Source organism: Platichthys flesus, chromosome 13 (assembly GCF_949316205.1).
Source record: "Platichthys flesus chromosome 13, fPlaFle2.1, whole genome shotgun sequence".
NCBI classification, from domain to species: domain Eukaryota; kingdom Metazoa; phylum Chordata; class Actinopteri; order Pleuronectiformes; family Pleuronectidae; genus Platichthys; species Platichthys flesus.
The window spans coordinates 11250288-11270275 of NC_084957.1; the positions used below are offsets into that span (position 1 = coordinate 11250288).

A 19988-nucleotide genomic window follows, 5' to 3' on the forward strand; every position below is an offset into this window, starting at 1 on the left:
AAATAACAAGCACATACATGTTTAAGGGTTATACATTTTAGTTTTTTAACTCTGTGTGGTTCTGAATTTGTTATTAAGGATGTGTGAATCAAAGCTGCCTGTTTTGGAGGCAAGGTAAAAAGAGATAAAGGACTAAGTCAAATGTTCGGTTCTAAGTTTGAGTTGAAAGTGAGATTGAGTGTTGTTATGCTCCTTCTCCACTGGTCAAATAACCCACTAACACCCACTGATGTCTGGCTTTTCCCTGCAAAGGGAGTGGATACAATTCACATTCACTCCCGGGTGAGACATCGAGTTGAGAGAGCACCTCAGTTTCCTCTGCATTTGTGATTTCAAAAACGAGGCCCATGACCTGGGAATAAAAACAGAAAGGTTAACTCCTCTACAGGCAAAGGGAAAGTAATCAATGGCCTTTTAAGCGGGTTTACATCCATTTAGTAAAGCTGAGTTTATTCACTAATTTTGGTGTAAAAGAGGTATCTATTACCTCATGGGCCTGTATTACTAATGGACGTACCAATCGATCATAAGGAAAAGACTAAAACATGTTGTATGAAAATGTCGGCCTTAACAATTCACATCATTTTTACTGTAATCTATTTACTTTTTACTGATTTTACTGTGTATTTCAGTAACATTCATGTTTTTAGAGGATATTTAAATCTGATGGATATGTGATCTTAGTTTGTAGTTGTGCCCTCCTTCATGTTCATCATACTTAAAGTTTATTTTCTTCACGCACCTCCATTAGAGGCCTCAACGTTTCCCTCACCGCTGCTCATCAGCATCACCTCTACTGGTGATACTGCTGGTGAGGATTTTGGTCATTCACAGCCGTCCAACTCTGCCATCACAAAACAAAGGCTCGAGAGTCTGGCACAGGGAAAGGCACATGCACACAAAAAGCTCGCTGTACTGCCTCTTGTGTTCGCCTGAGCACGAACAGAGAGAAATTCTTAACTAGATCAAAGTAATCTGCAATCATGCATGTCCTTTTAATGAAGTCCTGCAGTAATTAGCGCAATAGTGTCTGAGTGAAGACTGAGAGGAGAACCAAGGGGTTGGACACTTGTTCCTCCAACTGTCTTCACGACAGTGCCAAGTTGCTCCTCATGACCAGGATAAATAAAGTAATTTAGTGTTAGGCGAGGCAGATGAACGCTAAACACACCAGACAGATCCAGAGTTAAACATAAAGCTGAAAATCATATGGGAATTTTTATGAACGTATAAGTATTCACAAAATGAATTTACATACTTTCCATAGTATTTATACATATGTTTACTACATATTCTTACGTACAGCTGACTCTCTTCTCTGTTTTCTAATCCAGGACCGGCCATGCTCTCATGGCTTTCATGTTGTCCCGCCAAGAGGGGAAACTGAATCGCCAGCAGACCATGGAGCTGGGACATCACATCCTCAAAGCACACATCTTCAAGGTACAGCTACTGAAACTAAACATACAGTCTGCATTCCTCTGTGGTTGAAATCCATCCCCTCGTGGAATTTCATGGCGCTCACTCTCTGTTCATGTGTTGTGGATAAGCCATGGGATGTGAAGTCAAACACTGACAGCTTGTGCAGCTCATGTTCACTGATGTTATGTATGCATTCATATATGCTTGTGTCTTTCTCTGTGTGTGTGTGTGTGTGTGCAGGGCCTGAGTAAGAAAACAGGTGTGTCATCCAGTGTGCTGCAGGCTTTATGGATCAGCTGCAGCGCCGATGGCCTTTCTGCAGCTCTGGCCTCCCTGAGGAACTTGTACACCCCCAACGTCAAGGTACAGATGTTCTCTAGCTTGTGTTTGTCACATGGACCTGATACTAGCAGCCCTATTTAGATTAGATCAATGCTGATTGGATAATGAAAATCAACTAATGATAGTTTTGAAATGTCATCTTAAATTGTTTGCAGTCAATATAAATAGAATCTTCGGTGGGACTTTGAAATTTACAAAAATTAGCTGTTGAATAAAGAAAGATTTATGGAATACTTGATTAACAACATGATCAATAGTTGCAGCCCAAAATTACAACCTCTCTCTCCAGTCAAAATCACTTTCCCTAAAACTCTTGAATCCGACTTCACAATGATTAGTATGCAAAGTGTTATTAGTGACACCATTAAATGTCCTCCCTGATTGCTTTTGTAATTGCACAGATGACAATCAAGTTGTGAATCATAGGAAATGTCACGCTCTGCTCCTCACTCATTCTGGTGAGAGCTCAGCACAGACTAACAATTGAAACGGCCATGAAAAGCAGCATAAAGATCCTCATTGGCTCAGACTGATGCATCTTGATTTATTGGCCTCGGCTCGATCCGTGGGCTTCTCTCGTTTGTACGGACAAAAGCGACTGTCATTGTCAGCCAGGTGAAAGTGAAAATGAATACGCATGTAATTATACCCAGTCCCATTATCCAAATGGACTGTGAAAATAAAAGAGCTTCAACTTTTCTCCTCCAGCTCCAAACTTTTGTCATATTAGCTGTAGCTCTTTAATCCAGTTTTCATTTAGCACAAAGAGGATTTGCTGTTCCCTCACATAATATACATATGAATTCACATTTCTTCCTCCTAGATTCTACCTTTTCCACTTGCCATTCATTTCATTTTTAAATTACAATACATCCTATATTTCTTTCACTATTTCCCTTTTTTTCTTCTTGCTAATGTGTCTCAAAAAGTGAATGTCTTTAATGTAAAGTGTACTGATAGATCTAGGGCAGAGGAGTCAGTGGACTGCGGTCTGGATCCAGACGGTGTTCTATTTACACCAAGACCTATAACTGATCATTTTGACAGAGCATTTAAATTTTAACTGCTTCCGATTTTCTAGCCATTATGGCACTGGTTGAGCGTTCCGGGAAACTCGCAGACCACTTGCATAATCATTTAATGTGACGTCTCTCAGCCAATCGTAACTGAATGAGAATGAGCATTCGGGGTCGTGTCGTTGAGGGAAATACACAGACCAGGGAGAAACCGGAGAAGTGAGTCGGAGAAAATTAACTTACCATCATGTGCTCTAAAAAGAGAAAGGTAGACAGCAAAAAAAACAGCAGGGCCGTTTAAAACCAGTTCATTATGTTCTGATTGTTAGAAACTGCAATGTGAAACAACCATGGAAACAACACATCATCAACATACATCATCACAGCCTAACTTTAAAATCCTGGCAGGACAAGCCAGAGCTCGGTGTAATACAAGAGCTAAAGAAAGAAAAGCAGGTGTTAAACCTAAGTTTAGTTAAGATGACTTGAATTTGTTAGAAAATTAGTTTTTAATTAATTTTTTACTTGACATGAAAGAAGATTTTTTTGTTATATTATTATATTACTTAGTCATGACATACAGACATTTATAGTCTAATGTTTAAAGATATAATGCATTAAATCATAATGCTTATTTGACAACTGACCTCATGTTCCAGACTTTTGCTCATCACAAATATCTCTATCTGAACCTCTCTGAATTTGAATTGAATACCCCTGAACTAGGGTGTGTTTGTCTAATGTGAGTGATAAAAGACCTTAATGTTCGCAGGACTCCTCTGCTAACACACTGGATGCCAATCGCCTATTTGGACACAATAATAATAATAATAAGAAGGTACCTGAAAGAGGCTGTTAGATCTAATTTGAGTCGTTTGATCTAATATCCCTTCCATTTAGTGGCTGAATTTCTGGGCTAATATAGTCAGTTCCATGTTTCACATAGTGAAAAGCCAGTCACATGCTGGCCGGGCATTCTCCACTTCATCTAAGAAACAAGGAAATTTAAAAAGGTTTGGAGGAAATTGGAATGTAGATAACAGATTAAACGTGTCCCAGGGGGAAGTAGATGGAAAATGCAAGGACCCAAAAGGTCAGTACAAGATGAATGGGGAACAAAAAACAAATATTTTAATATATCGTATAATTTCTATTATAAAATATTTAACTGGCTGCCATATTTGTTTAGTTAAGATACATTTGTTCATACTTTAGTGAATATTTCTTCTGGAGGTCCGCACAGTTGACGCACTGCGATTATTAACCAACTGTTCACCATAACACTAATTAGACAAATGCCCATGCTCTGCAGCTTCTACCTCCCAGATTTATTTTGAAGCAGTGAAAAATGTTCCTCTTTCTCCTAGAAAGGCTTTTACTTCCAAATAAGGTATCGTCGCTATGAGCAAAATTATGTTGCGTCGTTCTTTTTCATTAGCGCTTGCTCTGTGTTCCATCACTTTCTGTCAACGTCTGCTTGTGAGTTATTGTGTTTAATATCGCTGGAAGAGACACTCGCAGAATGACCTCGTTCTGTCCTCTGAGGAAAAAAACAAAACAAAGAATGGTCCTTAATTTATTCCAAACAGGATCCAGCAAATAACACAATTTAATTTCCTGTTGTCGGCTACTCATTTGGCCAGAAGCTTGTGTTTGACTAAGCATTTATTATTGATTTCCTCATCATGGATCAGAGTACCACACTTAATAATTTCCCATCAGTAGAATGTGACCACTTCATTCGGTGTCTGACCTTTGCTTGTGAGAGAATCTCAAGATTAAGCCAAAGCTGTTTGAGCTTTTGTAGAGAAATAAATTACACATTTATCTTAGAATCGTAGATCATGGTTCTGCTGTTTAAATTAGTCATTATCCATATCCACTCTTAATCCCTAAAAGTCAGAAACCACAAAAAATTCACTGTCGTAGAAAGTAGTTTCACCCATGAAGAAGTGAGGGAATTTCTTTAATGGCAAACTCATGCTGTTAAATTGAAGTTAAGATCCCTTTTTATAGATACCTGCACAGTAATGCATTTGTGTAATGTTGTCAAATAGTGTGGAAGAATTGTTTTATCTGCCTTCAGGGAAATTGTAAGATGAATACTGAGTGCATAACGATTCACATGATTAAACACAGCCGGATTTTGACCTTGAAACTGCAGCAGGGCAGTCTCCTGTTTCTTCACTTTACCAAACTACATTAATCTTTAATTCAGTCAACATTAAAATACATCTTTTCTGCTGTTTTGAGTAAGCGGGCGTACAATTGGAAATAGCTTGGAGCTGCAACAGGAGCACGGATGGTCAAGTGATGCTTTTATAACAATGTTCCAACTCCTGCTGTGTGTGTTTTCCCTTTTGCACACTCAGGTGAGCCGTCTGCTGATGCTGGGCGGGGCCAACGTGAACTACCGCACAGAGGTCCTGAACAACGCGCCAGTGCTCTGCGTCCAGTCCCACCTCGGTCACCAGGAAATTGCCTCTCTGCTGCTGGAGTTTGGCGCCAGCGTGGATGTGGTGTCTGAAAATGCCATGAGCCCCCTCTGCTTCTCAGCTGCTGCAGGACACCTGGGAATCGTCATGCTGCTCAGCAAGAGGGGGGCAAAGGTGAGGGAGTCTGATTTTTGATTAACCACCTACTCCTAAGGTGCCATTGAGATGCAGTGCTTAGAACCGGCGCCTCACATCAGGAAGGTTCCCGGTTTGTAGCCTTTCTATGTGGAGTTTTACATGTTCTCCAGTGTCTGCGTGGGTTTTCTCTCGGTACCTCAGCTTTGTCCCACCGCTTGCGTCTATAAATAAAGATGAGTTAGGAATAATCTTCTTTGTCACCTGCACAGACTTTACTCAGCTTCGTGGATATTTGCGGTGATTTAAACATGCCGCACCTTCACCCGAGGTGTTGGAGGTATTTTCTGGGTCCCCGTGCCAAAATAACCAAGACTCCTGTGTGTCTGCCAGGTTGATCACGTGGATAAGAGCGGCCAGTGTGCGCTGGTCCATGCAGCTCTTCGAGGACACCCAGAGATTATCCAGTACCTGCTGGAGCTGGAGTGGAGCGCCGAGGGGCAGCAGCAGGACAGCGCTCTGAAGAACAAAGCTCTGCAGCAAGCTTTGATAGCAGCCTCCAGCATGGGACACACACAGGTATGACTGACACACATTTTACTTTACACTTTCCAGTCCCCTCATGTTCAAAAACACTTCATGAAGCTGAAGATATGATAAAGAAACTCAGGTGAGGTTTGTATGTCCTCATAATGAAACCATAGCTTTTAACAAAAATAAATTCATTTGAAAGAGAACCTGCAATTCTCTTGATGTCGAGCGAGAACTTCTCTTCCTCAGTCTGTGTATCTGTCACTCAGAATCTGTGCGTCTGCCCCCCTGCTTGCGCAATAGATTTAATTAATTCTGTGGAAAAAGCTGCACGAAAGTTAAAAGCAATTATTTGATCAGCCAAATTATTTAGATCTGTTCCAAAATGAATGGTTGGATGGGTCATTTCCCAGCCCTGCACAAAAGCGAAACAAACTAGACTTACACACAAACAAATGCAGATGAAAAAACACATTGTCCTCAGAGGAGCCTGCTACTGACTCCCTCATATATAACACTATATAGTGCAAAAAATGAAAGATTTACTGAATTGAAAGCACAGAAGCCCGACACTTAACCTTTCCTGTGTATTTCCGCAGCAACAAGAGCAGATCGAAATTTCGATTAAATCTGAACACATCTTTCCCTCAATAAGGACGACTTCAAGATTGAAGTGTTATTTGGCCTTGTATGTCTGAAAGCAGCATCAAGGATCAACCACAGCGCACTGCCTTTGGCTGCCCAGGTGCAATTTAGGCTCAAGGTTTATTTTGGCTCCCTCATTAGCAGGAATGGGATCCCGAGGCCCGGTTTAGAATAACAGAAGTGGGCCAAGCCAAGCTGTCAACCCACATATAGAAGGAGACCCCATTAAAGTTCAAGTATTAATCAGATTGTGCTCAACTCACCTCACCTCACAGAGAGGTTCAGGCAGCGGCGGTGCTCTCGTCTCGTCTGCTGTGATTAATTAGGAATAATTTGCTCAGGCAGCAGTATCTGATCTTTTCTGTTTTTGCACGTTCCATAACCTCTTGAAGTCTTATTTGATATCTTGTTCTAAAACAGTATGCCATTAATCTAGGTTTCTCTTTTGGCAGGTTGTGAGCAGCTTACTGGCTTTGAGTAATGAGCACGCTGTGCAAATTGATTGCCACGACACTCTGTGGGGAGAGACAGGTATGTTTTCATCCATCTTTTTGCATTACATGGCTCTGCTGTCTTCTCACCTGCTGGTTTAGCATTCTGGACCACACTGCTGTGATCTCACAGACTCGGATCCCTCTCCTCCACAGTAACGCTCTCAACAATGCCAACCGTTCCAAGTTCTCCTCTGCTGTACTTTTCTGCTAAAAGCATTACTTATTGTGGTCATGTGGGTTTCTACTCAAAGTTTGGTCAACACAGCATTTCCTCTGAACAATCATTTTCCAACATGCTGCTGGTATTTCAGCTACACCATCCCTCTGGTGCTCTATGTTAGGATGCTGCCAAGAGTTTGGGCATTTTTTAAGTCTCTCCACCATCTGCTGTATGCATTGCTAGTCATATTTAGGTTTTGCAGGGGGTAGTTCAGTAGAATTACATTTGGAACAATAGACTTTCACTTTAACTCTGTGCATGTAGCTGGTGATTTTAGTTAAACCATTTTTCAGAGGCTTCTACAAAGACTTTGCCGGATTTAATAAAAAAGATGACAGGAAGTGAGAGACTTCGATGAAGTATAGGGTAATTTGAAAGACAAAATAATCTGAGTTTTCGTGAAGAAAGTCTTATTATTCCGAGGGGAATGCTGTAATATTGCAAGAAAAAAGTAATTGAGGCTATGTGTCATTTTAGAGGGGGATATTAGAAGTTTTTTTATAAAGATTTCACAGTTCACTGAATACCTTCCTCCTTTGTGGAAGAGGAAATGTTTGGAAGTGGTCGCCATCGTTAGCTCTGTGTGATATCAAAGAGTGACACTCCAGTGAGCACAGCTTCTCTTTGCTACCTATTTCCTATTTGTTTTCTTTTCGTTATATTAATACTTTTTTCTCATTAAATTATTTATTTATTTTTGTAATATAACAGTTATATAATTTTCTTCAGCATGACCTTAACACTGTGACAATCAGGATTAATAGTCATGGGAGCTTGGCTGTCGTTAAAGAGCCTTCTGAGATGGATTTAGGTAATGGTGCAAAAAGCCACGTGAAGCAGCAAGGAACAATATAAAGTCTAAAAGCAGAAGCAGGAGGAGGTGACGATGGCGGTCAGCTGTAACACTGGTGACTTGAAAGCTGAATAAAGTAGCACAGAGCAGAATTTTAGACAGAAATGGTCCAGTGCACGTCCACATCTACAGAATTATAAAACACTGTGAAGGATCCAGGCATCTTGATCGATTTGTTGAAGTCACTGCGGAGGTGATCTTCTGACAGATTAGTTCATGATTATTATGGAGAGTTTGAAATGGTTCATCTCATCTTAATGTGAGTTTTATGCTGCGAGTTCAGTGATCTGAGCTATCAATTTTCAAATTGCACCTCTTCTAATTTGACAGCAACCGTGATGCTTTGATGCTTTTTTGTGCACCGTCATACCAGAATAGATAAAAAAATTTAATAATAGTCTCTTGTGTCTATCTCAGTTAAAAGCCAGCAGCGTTTATCAGTTAAAGTTTGGTGCTGCTCCAGGAATGTAGGTCAGCCTATTAGTGGGGAGGCTGTCCACAGAGTGGTTAACAGGCGCTCGTGCTCTGCTAAATGACGGAGGGCTTTTAGACCTTATTACTGTCCCTGACACAAAGAGTCGTCACTCTGAAATATTCGTCAATACAACTGCTGCTCTGTTCCCACTGACTAGAATCTGCGTTCTGGTAGAATAGAAAAACCTGCCTGCTCCATTTGGAAAACATATTCCCGTTTTTTAAAGCTTCCGTTCACATTACTGAACCTGATATGTAGCTTAGCTGTGAAACCAGGACCCGTGGACCACTGGTATAAATATTAGAAATGATACTCTCACATACAATGGAGCAACCTATAGCTTGAGTCCAATTTCCATTTCTCGGCTGTTTACTCATAACTTCTGACGTCATGGAAAGCTAACAGTACCAAGTCTTATGCTTTGGCATTGACCTCAAACAGAATTTCTCCCAAGAAGTCTGAACTATTCATTAAATCAGGAGCCTTTCACAGTTAATACGTAACTGTATTCTGTGCTTATGTTTGCTGATATGAAAACTTTTATTCTACAGAATAAACAATGCATTTATGTTAAAATTTAAAATATAGTTTGTTAATGATTCAAATTCTATATATTTGGTTATATGTGTGTTTTATTTTGCAAGTATGGTTATATATAAAAAGGTTTGTGGTTAAACTGTAAAATATCAGGCTTTTTTTGGTAATATTTTCTGATATGTTGGTATCAGAAATGTTTTTCTCTTTGAATATCTGTCCTGCTATTCACCCGGAACTTGCTCAGGCTTTCTCCAAAACCTTTGACAAGGCCGCATATTTTCATCCCCACTTATAAATCATTTAAAGTGAGATCCTGGCTCATCCATATTCATGAAGAAATAGGTTAGTAAATACAATTATCACCACAATGTAGATTCTGCCCCCAGGGTTGTGTTTTAAAAAGAAACTAACTGAATATCTAGTTGTGCATCACAGATAGAAATGCAGCAGGGCAGGAGCTCACTACCAGCAAACAGCATAAATGATTTTCACTTAACGATTCATGAAAACTCAGTTTCACCTCAGTTTGCTGCCTCTCAGCGTGTAGCTTTAATTTAATAATCCACCCTGTTAGTAGCCGATGCTCTGATGCAGAGACTGCCAGAACACAAAGTTCCTGAAATATTCTCTGAAAAACTGGCCTTTCACCGTTCTCTCTGATTAAAACTTCCGCCAAGAATCTGTCTCTATCTCCCATTTAAAATTCAGTGGATTATTACATCTTTATACAAATTGACCCAGGGTCTCTTCTGCTTAAATAGAGGCAGGCTCTTTGCATTGCACATCTGTGCAGGCTTCATCTTTTAAAATCCATCTAAGAACTTAAAGCTCCTCTTGTTATGCAAAGAACGCTTATTTAACTGCAGACAACCATTCTCATTGTTTTGAACACGTAGCAGCAGCAGGATTAGTCTATGGCAAAGAAAATTGTTTACTGTTGAAAACGTGAATTTTTACATAAATCCAATTATCATTTTATGACATATTTAGTTTCCACCCTGTGGTATGAACAGATAACACAACAATCTGTATACAGTATAATATCTTACAGCAAATGTATATCACTAGCGGCACTTCTTTGAATGGTAAATGATAAATTTAATTGGAAGCATATATATATATATATATATATATATATATATATATATATATATGTTCGAGTAAGGATCTATCATCAGTTTGACTTTGGGGGTGGAGTTCTCTCTTTACTTATCTTTGTAGTAGAGTTTGTGTGTTTATTAGAATGGCTGCCAACTGCCATTAGTGTTATTTCTATGCTTTTGTGTTGTCAATAGTCAAGGCTGAAGGAATTATGTTTACTGTTGGTTCATATTTCATGAATACAGAGCGTAGGTCCGGACATTTGTGCCTCTGTCCGTCCAATTCTCAGGAGCAGTGTGAGGGAATTAGACTCAAAGATGGAGTCATTAGATTTGTGTTTCCACAGGTCATCTGTTTTTGAATGAGAAGTGGCTTCTCCCCTGGGTTTATTTTTATCAGTTTTACGAAGAGATTCTAAATTCCAGACTGTTATAATGCTTGTAAAAAAGGAAATGGAATTTACGTGATGAAACGATTCTAATTGTCACAAAAATTCCGCTCATGAGCTGTTAATTGCTAAGTTAATTTCTGCTTCATTAATTTCTCGCTCTCATTGTTGAACACTGAATCTAGAGTTTGTTTAACAGAGGTGAAGGCAGAGCAACGTGTGCTCGGTAAAAAAAATACACTCTGCTACATCTCCAGGCCAAACAGGTTTTCCATTTTACAAATCACAAACAATGTCTCTGTGTTGCATTTATAAATTGCCTGCAACCTTTTGTTATTGACATTTTTGGCAATTATTGAACCATACGTAATTGAGTCATTCATGAATTTAGCCCTGGGAATAATGTTAGACCCTTAAGCATTTTTTAAATGAATATCTCAAACTAAAAATGTCATCGTTCTTGTCGGTGTCATGATGTTTTCTCCAGCATGTTGGTGAAATAGCAATTTTTCTGATAGTTATTATTTAGAGGCTCCTCCTCAAGACACTGTCAATGCAAATATGAGGATGAAGCTGGAGGAGCAGGCAGAGGAGAGCTGAGTCGAGGCCGATGAATAGTTTAAAGTCGAAGATACGATAAATGAGACAGGATTTTATTGATAATAGAAGCAGAAGAAGTCACATAGTGTTGATGCTGTGATATAAAGAAATATTTTGTAGAGATTACTCTACAAAATATAAATGTTATAGCAGGAGGATGTGTGACTGGCTTAAATGCCTATTTCACACTCCAAGACTCTAAGCCTGATTTTCCAAATTGTGGAACTCAGGCAAAAACCGCAGCTCCTTTTCACAGGCCATCACCTGCTGTGTCATCTCTTCAGAAACATGCTAAAAAAGGCTCCAACTTGATTTCTAGTCACTAAATATGTGGACAAATTGGAGACAAACTAATCAGAGTAGAGCAGAGACACTAGTCAATTGATTCTCCTGAAGGAAGATCATTTCTTTATATGTTGTATAAAATCACAATGACTGAAATAGAGTTTAGAAAAAAACGTCAAAAGCCTATTGGGAATTTTCTGGACCCTGATGGCAGCTGACGTGCTGAGCCGCGTTTGGACAAACGTTTTGAAGTGATATTCTGTTTTGGGTCGTGCAAGTCTCGTCAGTTAAGTTAAGTTATGTGAACTGCAGAGGTGACTCGACAACTATGAAAGTCGTGTAGTCTGAACTTGGAGCATGAAGAACTTCTAAGAATTCAATGAACATCATCCCAGCTGTTGATAGTACGTCTATTGTTCCCCAGAAGCATCCCAGGTGCTGCTCACGCTTCTCCCAGGAGCACAAACAGGAGCCTCACTTTAGCTGCTCCAAGTCTTCGTGCTACGCTGTGCTGCTTGTTTAGGAGATCCATATTAGGAGCAGATGGAGGGTGGGGTTGTTTGGCTCTCGGTGACTGTTCATCCAGACGGATGATGTCAGTCAGATACGGCACCGCCGATCTCTCTGAGGTGAATGTGCGAGCAGCGCTGTTCTGATTCCCGCTCTGTTTGTGCAACCAGCTCTCGTTTAAAACCGACCCATCTGCCACCGCACGTCAGCGGCCGCAGATTAACTGTGAGCATCTGAACATTTCAAGGATCTGTCTGTGCTTTCTCCTCAGACTACAAGTTTACACTTAACATTGTTTCCCTGCTTTGTTTAAAATGCATTAGACAAAGAGTTCATTTTAGTCAATCTCGGTGTGAAAAAGATACACAATATAAACCCAAATTGTTTGACTTTGTTGTGCAATGTTCGCCTGCTGATGCATAAAATGACTGATTGCTCATCTCTCTGTATAAGAGGTGTCGAGCTTGAGGCAGGAATTTAATTACATTAATAAGCATAATAACATAACTGTCTATTTTTAAAGTCAATAGGAGCAAAACAGTTCTCTGCTCGTCTCTTTCTGGGAGCGAAAGGAGCAGCACATGTTATTATGTTCACTTCTGTTCCTGCTTCTCAGTGAGCTCTTCAGCCTAGTGTCGTTAGGTGAAATGGTTTAAACTCCACTTTTCTTTCACTGTAACATGTTCCTGTGTCTATGTCCCGCTCTCTTCTCTCTTAAGGCTTGACAGCGGCTGCCGGTCGGGGGAAGATGGAGGTGTGCAGCTTCCTGTTGGAGCAGGGGGCGGTGGTGCAGCAGGTCAACCGGCGGGGGGTGTCTCCCCTGTTCTGCGCTGTCAGACAGGGACACTGGCAGGTGAGAGAGCGGCGAGAAACTATTCCACTCGACATTTTTCTGCTGCTGAATCTACTTAAAACAACCCGTGTGAACTTTAATTTGTAAATAATATCTGTTCATCGTTTGTTTTCTCTGACAGATCGCAGAGCTGCTGCTGCAGCATGGTGCTGACATTAACATCAGCGACAAGCAGGGCAGGACCCTGCTCATGGTGGCCGCCTGCGAGGGTCACCTGAGCACCGTCGAGTTTCTGCTTTCTAAAGGTGAGTGACAAAAACATCATCCCTAGCACCACAGGACACACCCACCACCATTAGTCTCATTTTTACCAGTCATATCTGCCGTAGTTGACAAATCTCTTCTGTTTCATTTGTCACGCAGGTGCATCCTTGACTTCGATGGACAAGGAGGGGCTGACCCCCCTGAGCTGGGCATGTTTGAAAGGACAAATGAACGTCGTGCAGTTTTTGGTGGAGAAAAGTGCAGTCATTGACCACACGGACAAGAACGGGCGAACTCCGCTGGACCTCGCTGCCTTCTACGGAGATTCAGAGATCGTGAGTGACATGAGTTGAGGCTTGCCCAGCACTCACCATGGGAGCGCTCACACATGTAAACAGACAAACTTCATTTAGGCTTAACTGAGAGCATTCCCTATTCTGTACTGAACACACATCGTTCCGCATTAACCACACTCTCCACTGTCAACAGACACAGTGCCTCTTTAACCCCCCTGCGCCCTCACTTAGGTCCAGTACTTGGTGGAAAGAGGAGCAGTGATAGAGCATGTTGACTACAGCGGGATGAGGCCTCTGGACCGGGCCATAGGTTGTCGGAACACGTCGGTGGTGGTGACTCTGCTGAAGAAAGGGGCAAAGCTGGGTGAGAAGACGACTTCAAACTGTTTGCAGTTGTGGAAATGTTGATGTTTTTGGTTTAGAAGAAGTTGAGAGAAGAAGCTACTGACTCAGACTTAATGTCTATTTTTGCATTGACAAAAATACTAAAAGGGGACCTCTCTGTCTGCGTTTCCTGCATGTCATGACTCTTCTTTTTCATCCTGACGTTTGCATTCTCCTGCGTCTGTCGCATGTTAAAGCCAACATCAACACGCCCACTCACTGGCTGTGATTTTCTGGACCAAGGAGCTGGCAGCGAAAATGCCCGAAATTGTCCAGAGCAACTAACTCAGACATTTGCGTTCTCACATACAGCTCCTCCATAAAAGTCTCTGGTGTAGCATTTATTACTCTCAGTATTTTGTGTTGTTTTTCTGCCTCAGACGCTTTCATGGTGCTAAGAATAAGCTCAGACTAATTCTATGGAATGTTGTGGAGAAAAAAAAAAAAATCTTCCTCCTTTCCTGCTTTTCAATTGTGTGTGTGTGTACATCCCCTCCCTCGTGCTGCAGAGCTAATTTAAGAATGTGACTTATCATCTAAATGACATTCTTAGAGGTATCTGGGTCTGTGGCTTATCTGCGCTGCACTCTGCCGTCTTGGAAAAATAAAAGTTAGACCTTTTAAATTTCCCTTCAGCGCAGTTAACACAGCCTGCATGCGTTTAGTGCCCAAATTACACAGCCATTTTAAGCTGAGTGACACATAATTGCACATTGTCACGCCTCACTTTTTTTCAACACATTTTCATTTCACGTCAAATGACCACCCTTGTTGTCAAACCTTTTCTCCTCACTCACTCTTTCCCTCCCGACTCTCTTTCTTTTTAACTGCTTTCAATAAAACTAAGGCTACAGAACGTCTCCTTACGATCGATCAGGTACAATCTTTAGGTAACTTTACCTTGTACCAATTCCAAGAGAATACAGCGACCGTCTGCTGGTGACAATTACAACATCCTAACCCGTCTTTCTTCCCCGCTCTGCTTTCCCTCACTTCACCAACAGGGAACGCTGCTTGGGCCATGGCGACCTCCAAGCCTGACATACTGATCATCCTTCTTCAGAAGCTGATGGAGGAGGGAAACCTGCTTTACAAGGTAATGTGACTTACCACAGAGCGAACTGCACTGTACTTATTAAAGGTTTCCTAGCTATTCTTCACTAAAAGAAAGACAAATGTGTCTCTTAGAAGAGAAATATCAGATATTGGGCTGGGCGGCTTTGCCAAATATGTTTATTTTCCTGTCTTCCTGACATAAGTACAGCCGGCCCTCAGACTAAAAGACCTCGCTCTTGAAATAAAGATAGGAAACATCCTCATCACTGTGACACTATTCATAAGCAATCTATCAATGTATTTTGAACCTTCTTATATTGCTATTGTTTGATTTTTTGCGATCATTATTGTTATTGTTAATGGTTCTGACCTATCAGATATCCTTTTTCATAAGATATAGAGCATTTTCCACCTTAGCTCATCATAACATAATGACTGATCTCCAAGCTCAGTGAAATGTAGAAAAATGAATGGATGTGTATGTTCCGCACTGTTTACCAAAGGAGCCATTATCAATGTCTGCCATAAAACAGATCGAGTTTTATGGCAGACATTACAAACCTGCCAAGTGTAGAGTTATGTGTGATTGATGAGAATGTAGAGCTCAAGCCAGAGAGCATCTATTACATCTGCTGAATCCCCTGTCTCACCCTCCCCTCACTTCTTCCTTCTGGTTTCCTCCTCTTCCTCGCTGCATGTGTTGCCCTCCATGTGTCCTTCAGAAAGGGAAGATGAAAGAGGCGGCCCAGAGGTACCAGTACGCCCTGAGGAAGTTTCCTAGAGAAGGCTTTGGCGATGACCTGAAGGCGTTCAAAGACCTGAGGGTCTCCCTTTACCTAAATCTCTCCCGATGTCGCCGGAAAACCAATGTAAGCCTCTCAAGAGACTCTCACACGTTTTTCTTTGCTCCTCAATCAGTATTATAAATGTTTTGCCTGATCTCATTGTCCTATTTTGTATTAATCAACATAATGAATATCAGAGAACAGAGTGTAAAATTGATATTTGGTGGAAGAACATATTTTTTTTAGTCCCCAGTTGACAAAATAATAAATATGTAACCAGGACGACCTCAGCATGTGTGGGCAGGGAAGCTTACCGGTGTTCAGGTAGTAGCAGGGAGGAGGTGAGGAGGATGCTGCACATGCACCGAGCAGTGTGAAACCATTTTCAGCTCCAGCTTGTGTCAGCCTGTCCCCTCAGTCACAGTAAGGTGTGATGATGTTTTTTTTGTCAGTGGTCAAAGCCATACAGTTTCAGGTATTCAAGTTTAGATTTGAGTTGAAATGATCTGTGTTACAAAGCAGACATGAAACAGTTTTTATGGTTTGACCTTGAGAGATAGAGTCTGCCCTCCAATGGATAAACAGAACTAATAAGAACTAATTATCATCAAGAACAAATGTGGACGTGATTTATATTTTATTATGTGAATTTAGTTATTCTATCAAGCAGAAAACCACTGATGATGGACACACTGGGTCAGTGGTAAGAGGGGTTTGAAGAGTTTCAGGACGAACATTGGTCAGAGCAGCTTTCTCAGTCAGAGCAGCTCATACTTAGATCAGCCAGCGTCCATCAGAGACTGTGATACATTTCGTTCATTTTAAAATTAATTTTAAATTATGGTTGAAAGATAATCAAGTGTGTGACCATACTCTGTAGATTCAAGCAGCCTGAGTGTGCTTTTAGGTTATATGTTCTTTGTGTGATGTATTGTTTTACTGTTTTTAACATTATATGTGTTATTATGAAGTGTGCGTGTCTAATTGTGTGTGTTGACCTTTATAGCTGTTTTCACACCGACTAGAGTTGAAATTTAGCCAAAATTTACAGAATTGTTTATTGATGAGTGTTGTCCCTGTAATTTTAAACAGAATAAATAATTCAAATAAATGTATTCATATTCATTTATTCCCCTCATCCTGCAGGATTTCGGGATGGCTGAGGAGTTTGCAACTAAAGCACTGGAGCTGAAACCCAAATCCTATGAGGCCTACTACGCTCGTGCAAGAGCTAAAAGAAGCAGCAGGTAAACTATTCAGCACAGCCCCAGACCGGTGGCGGTAGTTGTAGCTTCTGGTGATAAATAGGTTCTGGATGTTGTGACCATGTCTTTCTCCTCTCTGATCACAGGCAGTTCGCAGCAGCCATGGCTGACCTGCACGAAGCGGCCAAACTGTGTCCCAATAACCGAGAGATCCGCCGTTTGCTGGCTCGAGTGGAGGACGAGTGCAAACAGATGCAGCGCTTGCAGACCAAAGGCGGCCTTGCCGGGGCTGCAGTGGGTTCCAACCAGGCGTCAGGAGGCCATGAGTCTGACCAGGAGCAAGACGAAGGACAGGACGAACCCTCAGAGCACAGCCTCGCCAGGAGCGTGGAAGGCCAAAGAGACATCCTGGAAGAGGAAGAAGAGGAGGAGGAGGAGGAGGAGGAGACGGCAGCACCCGCTCATCACTCCAGGACGGCTGAAGCATGCTGGTCACACAACAGTCACTCCTACAACAGAGTCTTACCCTCGGAGCCTGTCAGCAACAGTGTGGGACATCAGAGTCAGACCCCCAGCTCACCCCCACGCCCCGGCAGGCTGCCCCCTCACCGGTACCCTCGAGAGCACAGGGAGGCACTGGCCCAGCAGGGCCTAGTTCTGCAGCCGACCAAGCAGGCCCAGATCGTCAAGACCAACCAGCATATGAGCTCCATGCAGGCTGGGGCTGTGGGGGGGCGCTCAGGTGGGTCCAAATCTCAGTACGCTCCGTCCAGTCCCTTACCCAGCCGACACATGTCTAGCATGCTGAAGCCGGGACCAGGCATCGACATCAGCCCTCTGCCTTCTCCGGCTGACGAGCCTGTGTATGGTAACCGCATGTCGCTGGCAGCAGCTTCCACCTCCATGGGTCACAGTTTTGAAAACGAGAGCCTTCATTCACCGCAGGTCCCGTTTTCATCCTGCAGCAGCAGCTCCAAAGGTGTGGGGCAGGACAGGCTGTCTTGTCACTCCGTATCCTCTCTAGATGCGTTGGCCTGCTCGGGTCCTGGACTCCAGGGGAACCACCTCGACATAGGAAAGGAGGGCATGTGTGGTGCAGGAGGATCGCAGGGAGGAGGCAGCAGCAGCAGCATGCATGTCTCCAGCTCCACCAGCAGCCTGGCGTCCAGCAGCAGTCTATCAGACAGCGGCAAGCTGGGACCCGACGTCCGCACCAAGACGAAGCCCAGCCAACAGGTCAGCAGGCCAGCGCAACCCAGACCCTTCATGGGCGTCACTGACAAGACGGCTCGCTTTCAGCAGCAGCTCCTTCAGCAGCAGCAGCAGACCCAGCCGCACCTCGGCGTGCAGAGCCACCAGAGCCTGCAGTCTGCCGGCCGCAGCTGGCTCAACCACTCCTCCGACGGGCTGGTCTGTCACAACATGTCAGCGATGGGCCTGCAGCCTGTCGACTGCGAGCGGCCTTACGCCAAAACAGTGAGCACTTACCAGGAGCAGCACAAACCCCCAGCACCTCCGGGTCCTATGACGATGAGTATCTTACAAAACGGCATGCACGCCAAGGAATTCACGGAGAAATTCTGCCAAGCCGCCAACTGTTACAAAGAGTCCAAGCCAGCGCTGGCTATGCCGCACCCGTTCATGGACAGTAAGCCCAAGCAGCCGGGCTTAGTCCGAGATAATCCTGCCATCCACGTAGCTTCGATGAAACCAAAGCGATCTTTTATAGAGTCGAATGTGTAGAGAGGTTTGTTTTTTCTCTCGTACAGTCCATAACGCACGCACATACTAGCAAAAATCTAAAGTGGAAAGGTGGATTTAATTTTTTTTTAACCCATCCCCAGACAGAATACAGTCTCACTCTTTAGCCTTGTTAGAAATACAGTACGCAAGCTGTTTGATTCCCTGTGTGGACGCAGGCCGCGGGCAGTGTACCGAATGCTCCAGATTTCTCTCCTCCCAACCTGTCGCTTGTGGCTGTCGGCTCGTTTCATGACACGTCCGCCACCGTTCAGCCGAGCTGGAGACGTTGCACTGAAGGAAGTATTCGGACGTGTACTGTACAGTCCTCACCAAAACAAAACGGTGACAGTGAGCACTTTATATGCAGTTAGGCCGCTTAAATAACACTTTCAGTTCCAGCTTAATGTTATTACGGAACAGTTCTGAGTGAATGGAAATTGATCTTTGAACTGTGTTCATTACGTCCATGGTGCTGAGAGAAGTAAAGAAGAGGAAGTCCTCACTGAAGGTCAAAGAACGTCTCAAGGACGGGCATTCCTGTGTTTTACGAAGGATGTTATAGATCCTTGTGTATATTATTATAAATAAGTACTTTTCCTTCTTTTCAGTGAAGGTCTGTGTTCCGTGTATTGACAAGTTCAGACTTGCGTATTTTGAGTTTTATGCACATTGTTGTTCAAAAGGTGTTTAAACGTTCTAAAAAAAAGCATTTGTTAAATATGTTTGTACATTATATAAATCTCCATTAACATTCAACTGAAATCCTATTATGTACCTGCTTGTTGTTGCTGTCTAGTTTAATTTATTTACAGCGCCGATGGCTTGGTTAATTGTAAAAGCAATATATTTTATATAGTTATTTTTGCACAGCTACTAAGTCATTTTCTGATTCTCGATAATGTTGAGTTTAAGTGCATGCTACAATTGCAGTTTATATTTCAGAGTATAAAAAAATCTATAAAAGCAGAAATGGTTTTGGGGTTTAGTGCCATCACCTCTATTTTAATATGTACATTTAATGCAATTGTTTCCATGTTTTCAGTATTGTGAGCTTTATTAGCTGTGATCACATACTGTAATAGAACATTACTGCCATAGCCATCATGGGAGAGAGAAATAAAAGACCCTCTGAGGACAAAACACACAGGTCTGCTGGTTATTATTAGAGAAAACACAAGACTGCTCAGGCGAAAAGTTACTGTTAGAATCTCAGTTTATGAAGCAGGACCAAAGACTGTATATAAAGATGAGCGACGTGTCTCCCTGTTCAGAAATGAATCTCAATTATCCTGGATACGAACACGGCCATCTTGTTTATACGGAGCCAGAGTCTGGGCGGTCGTATTCGGGGGGAAGGAGCCGTGGTAACGAGGTCCTGCCGATATAGGAGTTGGTTTCGGCTTTCGGTTATTTAAAATCCCCTTGTTGTTATACAAACAAAATACTAATTAAACAGATAAGAACTACCAAAGA

The 19988-nt window shown here is 42.3% G+C and overlaps 1 protein-coding gene across 2 annotated transcripts in view; it reads left to right on the plus strand.

Moving 5' to 3' along the window:
- The window catches only part of tanc1b (tetratricopeptide repeat, ankyrin repeat and coiled-coil containing 1b), a 99728-nt gene extending 80069 nt beyond the window's left edge, over positions 1-19659 (plus strand). Inside the window, exons 14-26 of one of the 2 annotated variants that reach the window (XM_062401975.1) lie at positions 1335-1443; positions 1663-1785; positions 5153-5389; positions 5744-5929; positions 6979-7057; positions 12709-12842; positions 12964-13087; positions 13206-13381; positions 13574-13706; positions 14731-14822; positions 15505-15651; positions 16714-16814; positions 16919-19659. In XM_062401975.1, the coding sequence (XP_062257959.1) occupies positions 1335-1443; positions 1663-1785; positions 5153-5389; positions 5744-5929; positions 6979-7057; positions 12709-12842; positions 12964-13087; positions 13206-13381; positions 13574-13706; positions 14731-14822; positions 15505-15651; positions 16714-16814; positions 16919-18515 (3238 nt within the window). In that variant the 3' untranslated portion in view covers positions 18516-19659. Of the gene's footprint in view, positions 1-1334; positions 1444-1662; positions 1786-5152; positions 5390-5743; positions 5930-6978; positions 7058-12708; positions 12843-12963; positions 13088-13205; positions 13382-13573; positions 13707-14730; positions 14823-15504; positions 15652-16713; positions 16819-16918 lie in introns of those variants that run through there. The other variant, XM_062401976.1, reaches the window with a different exon arrangement.
- Positions 19660-19988: the final 329 nt, after the last annotated feature.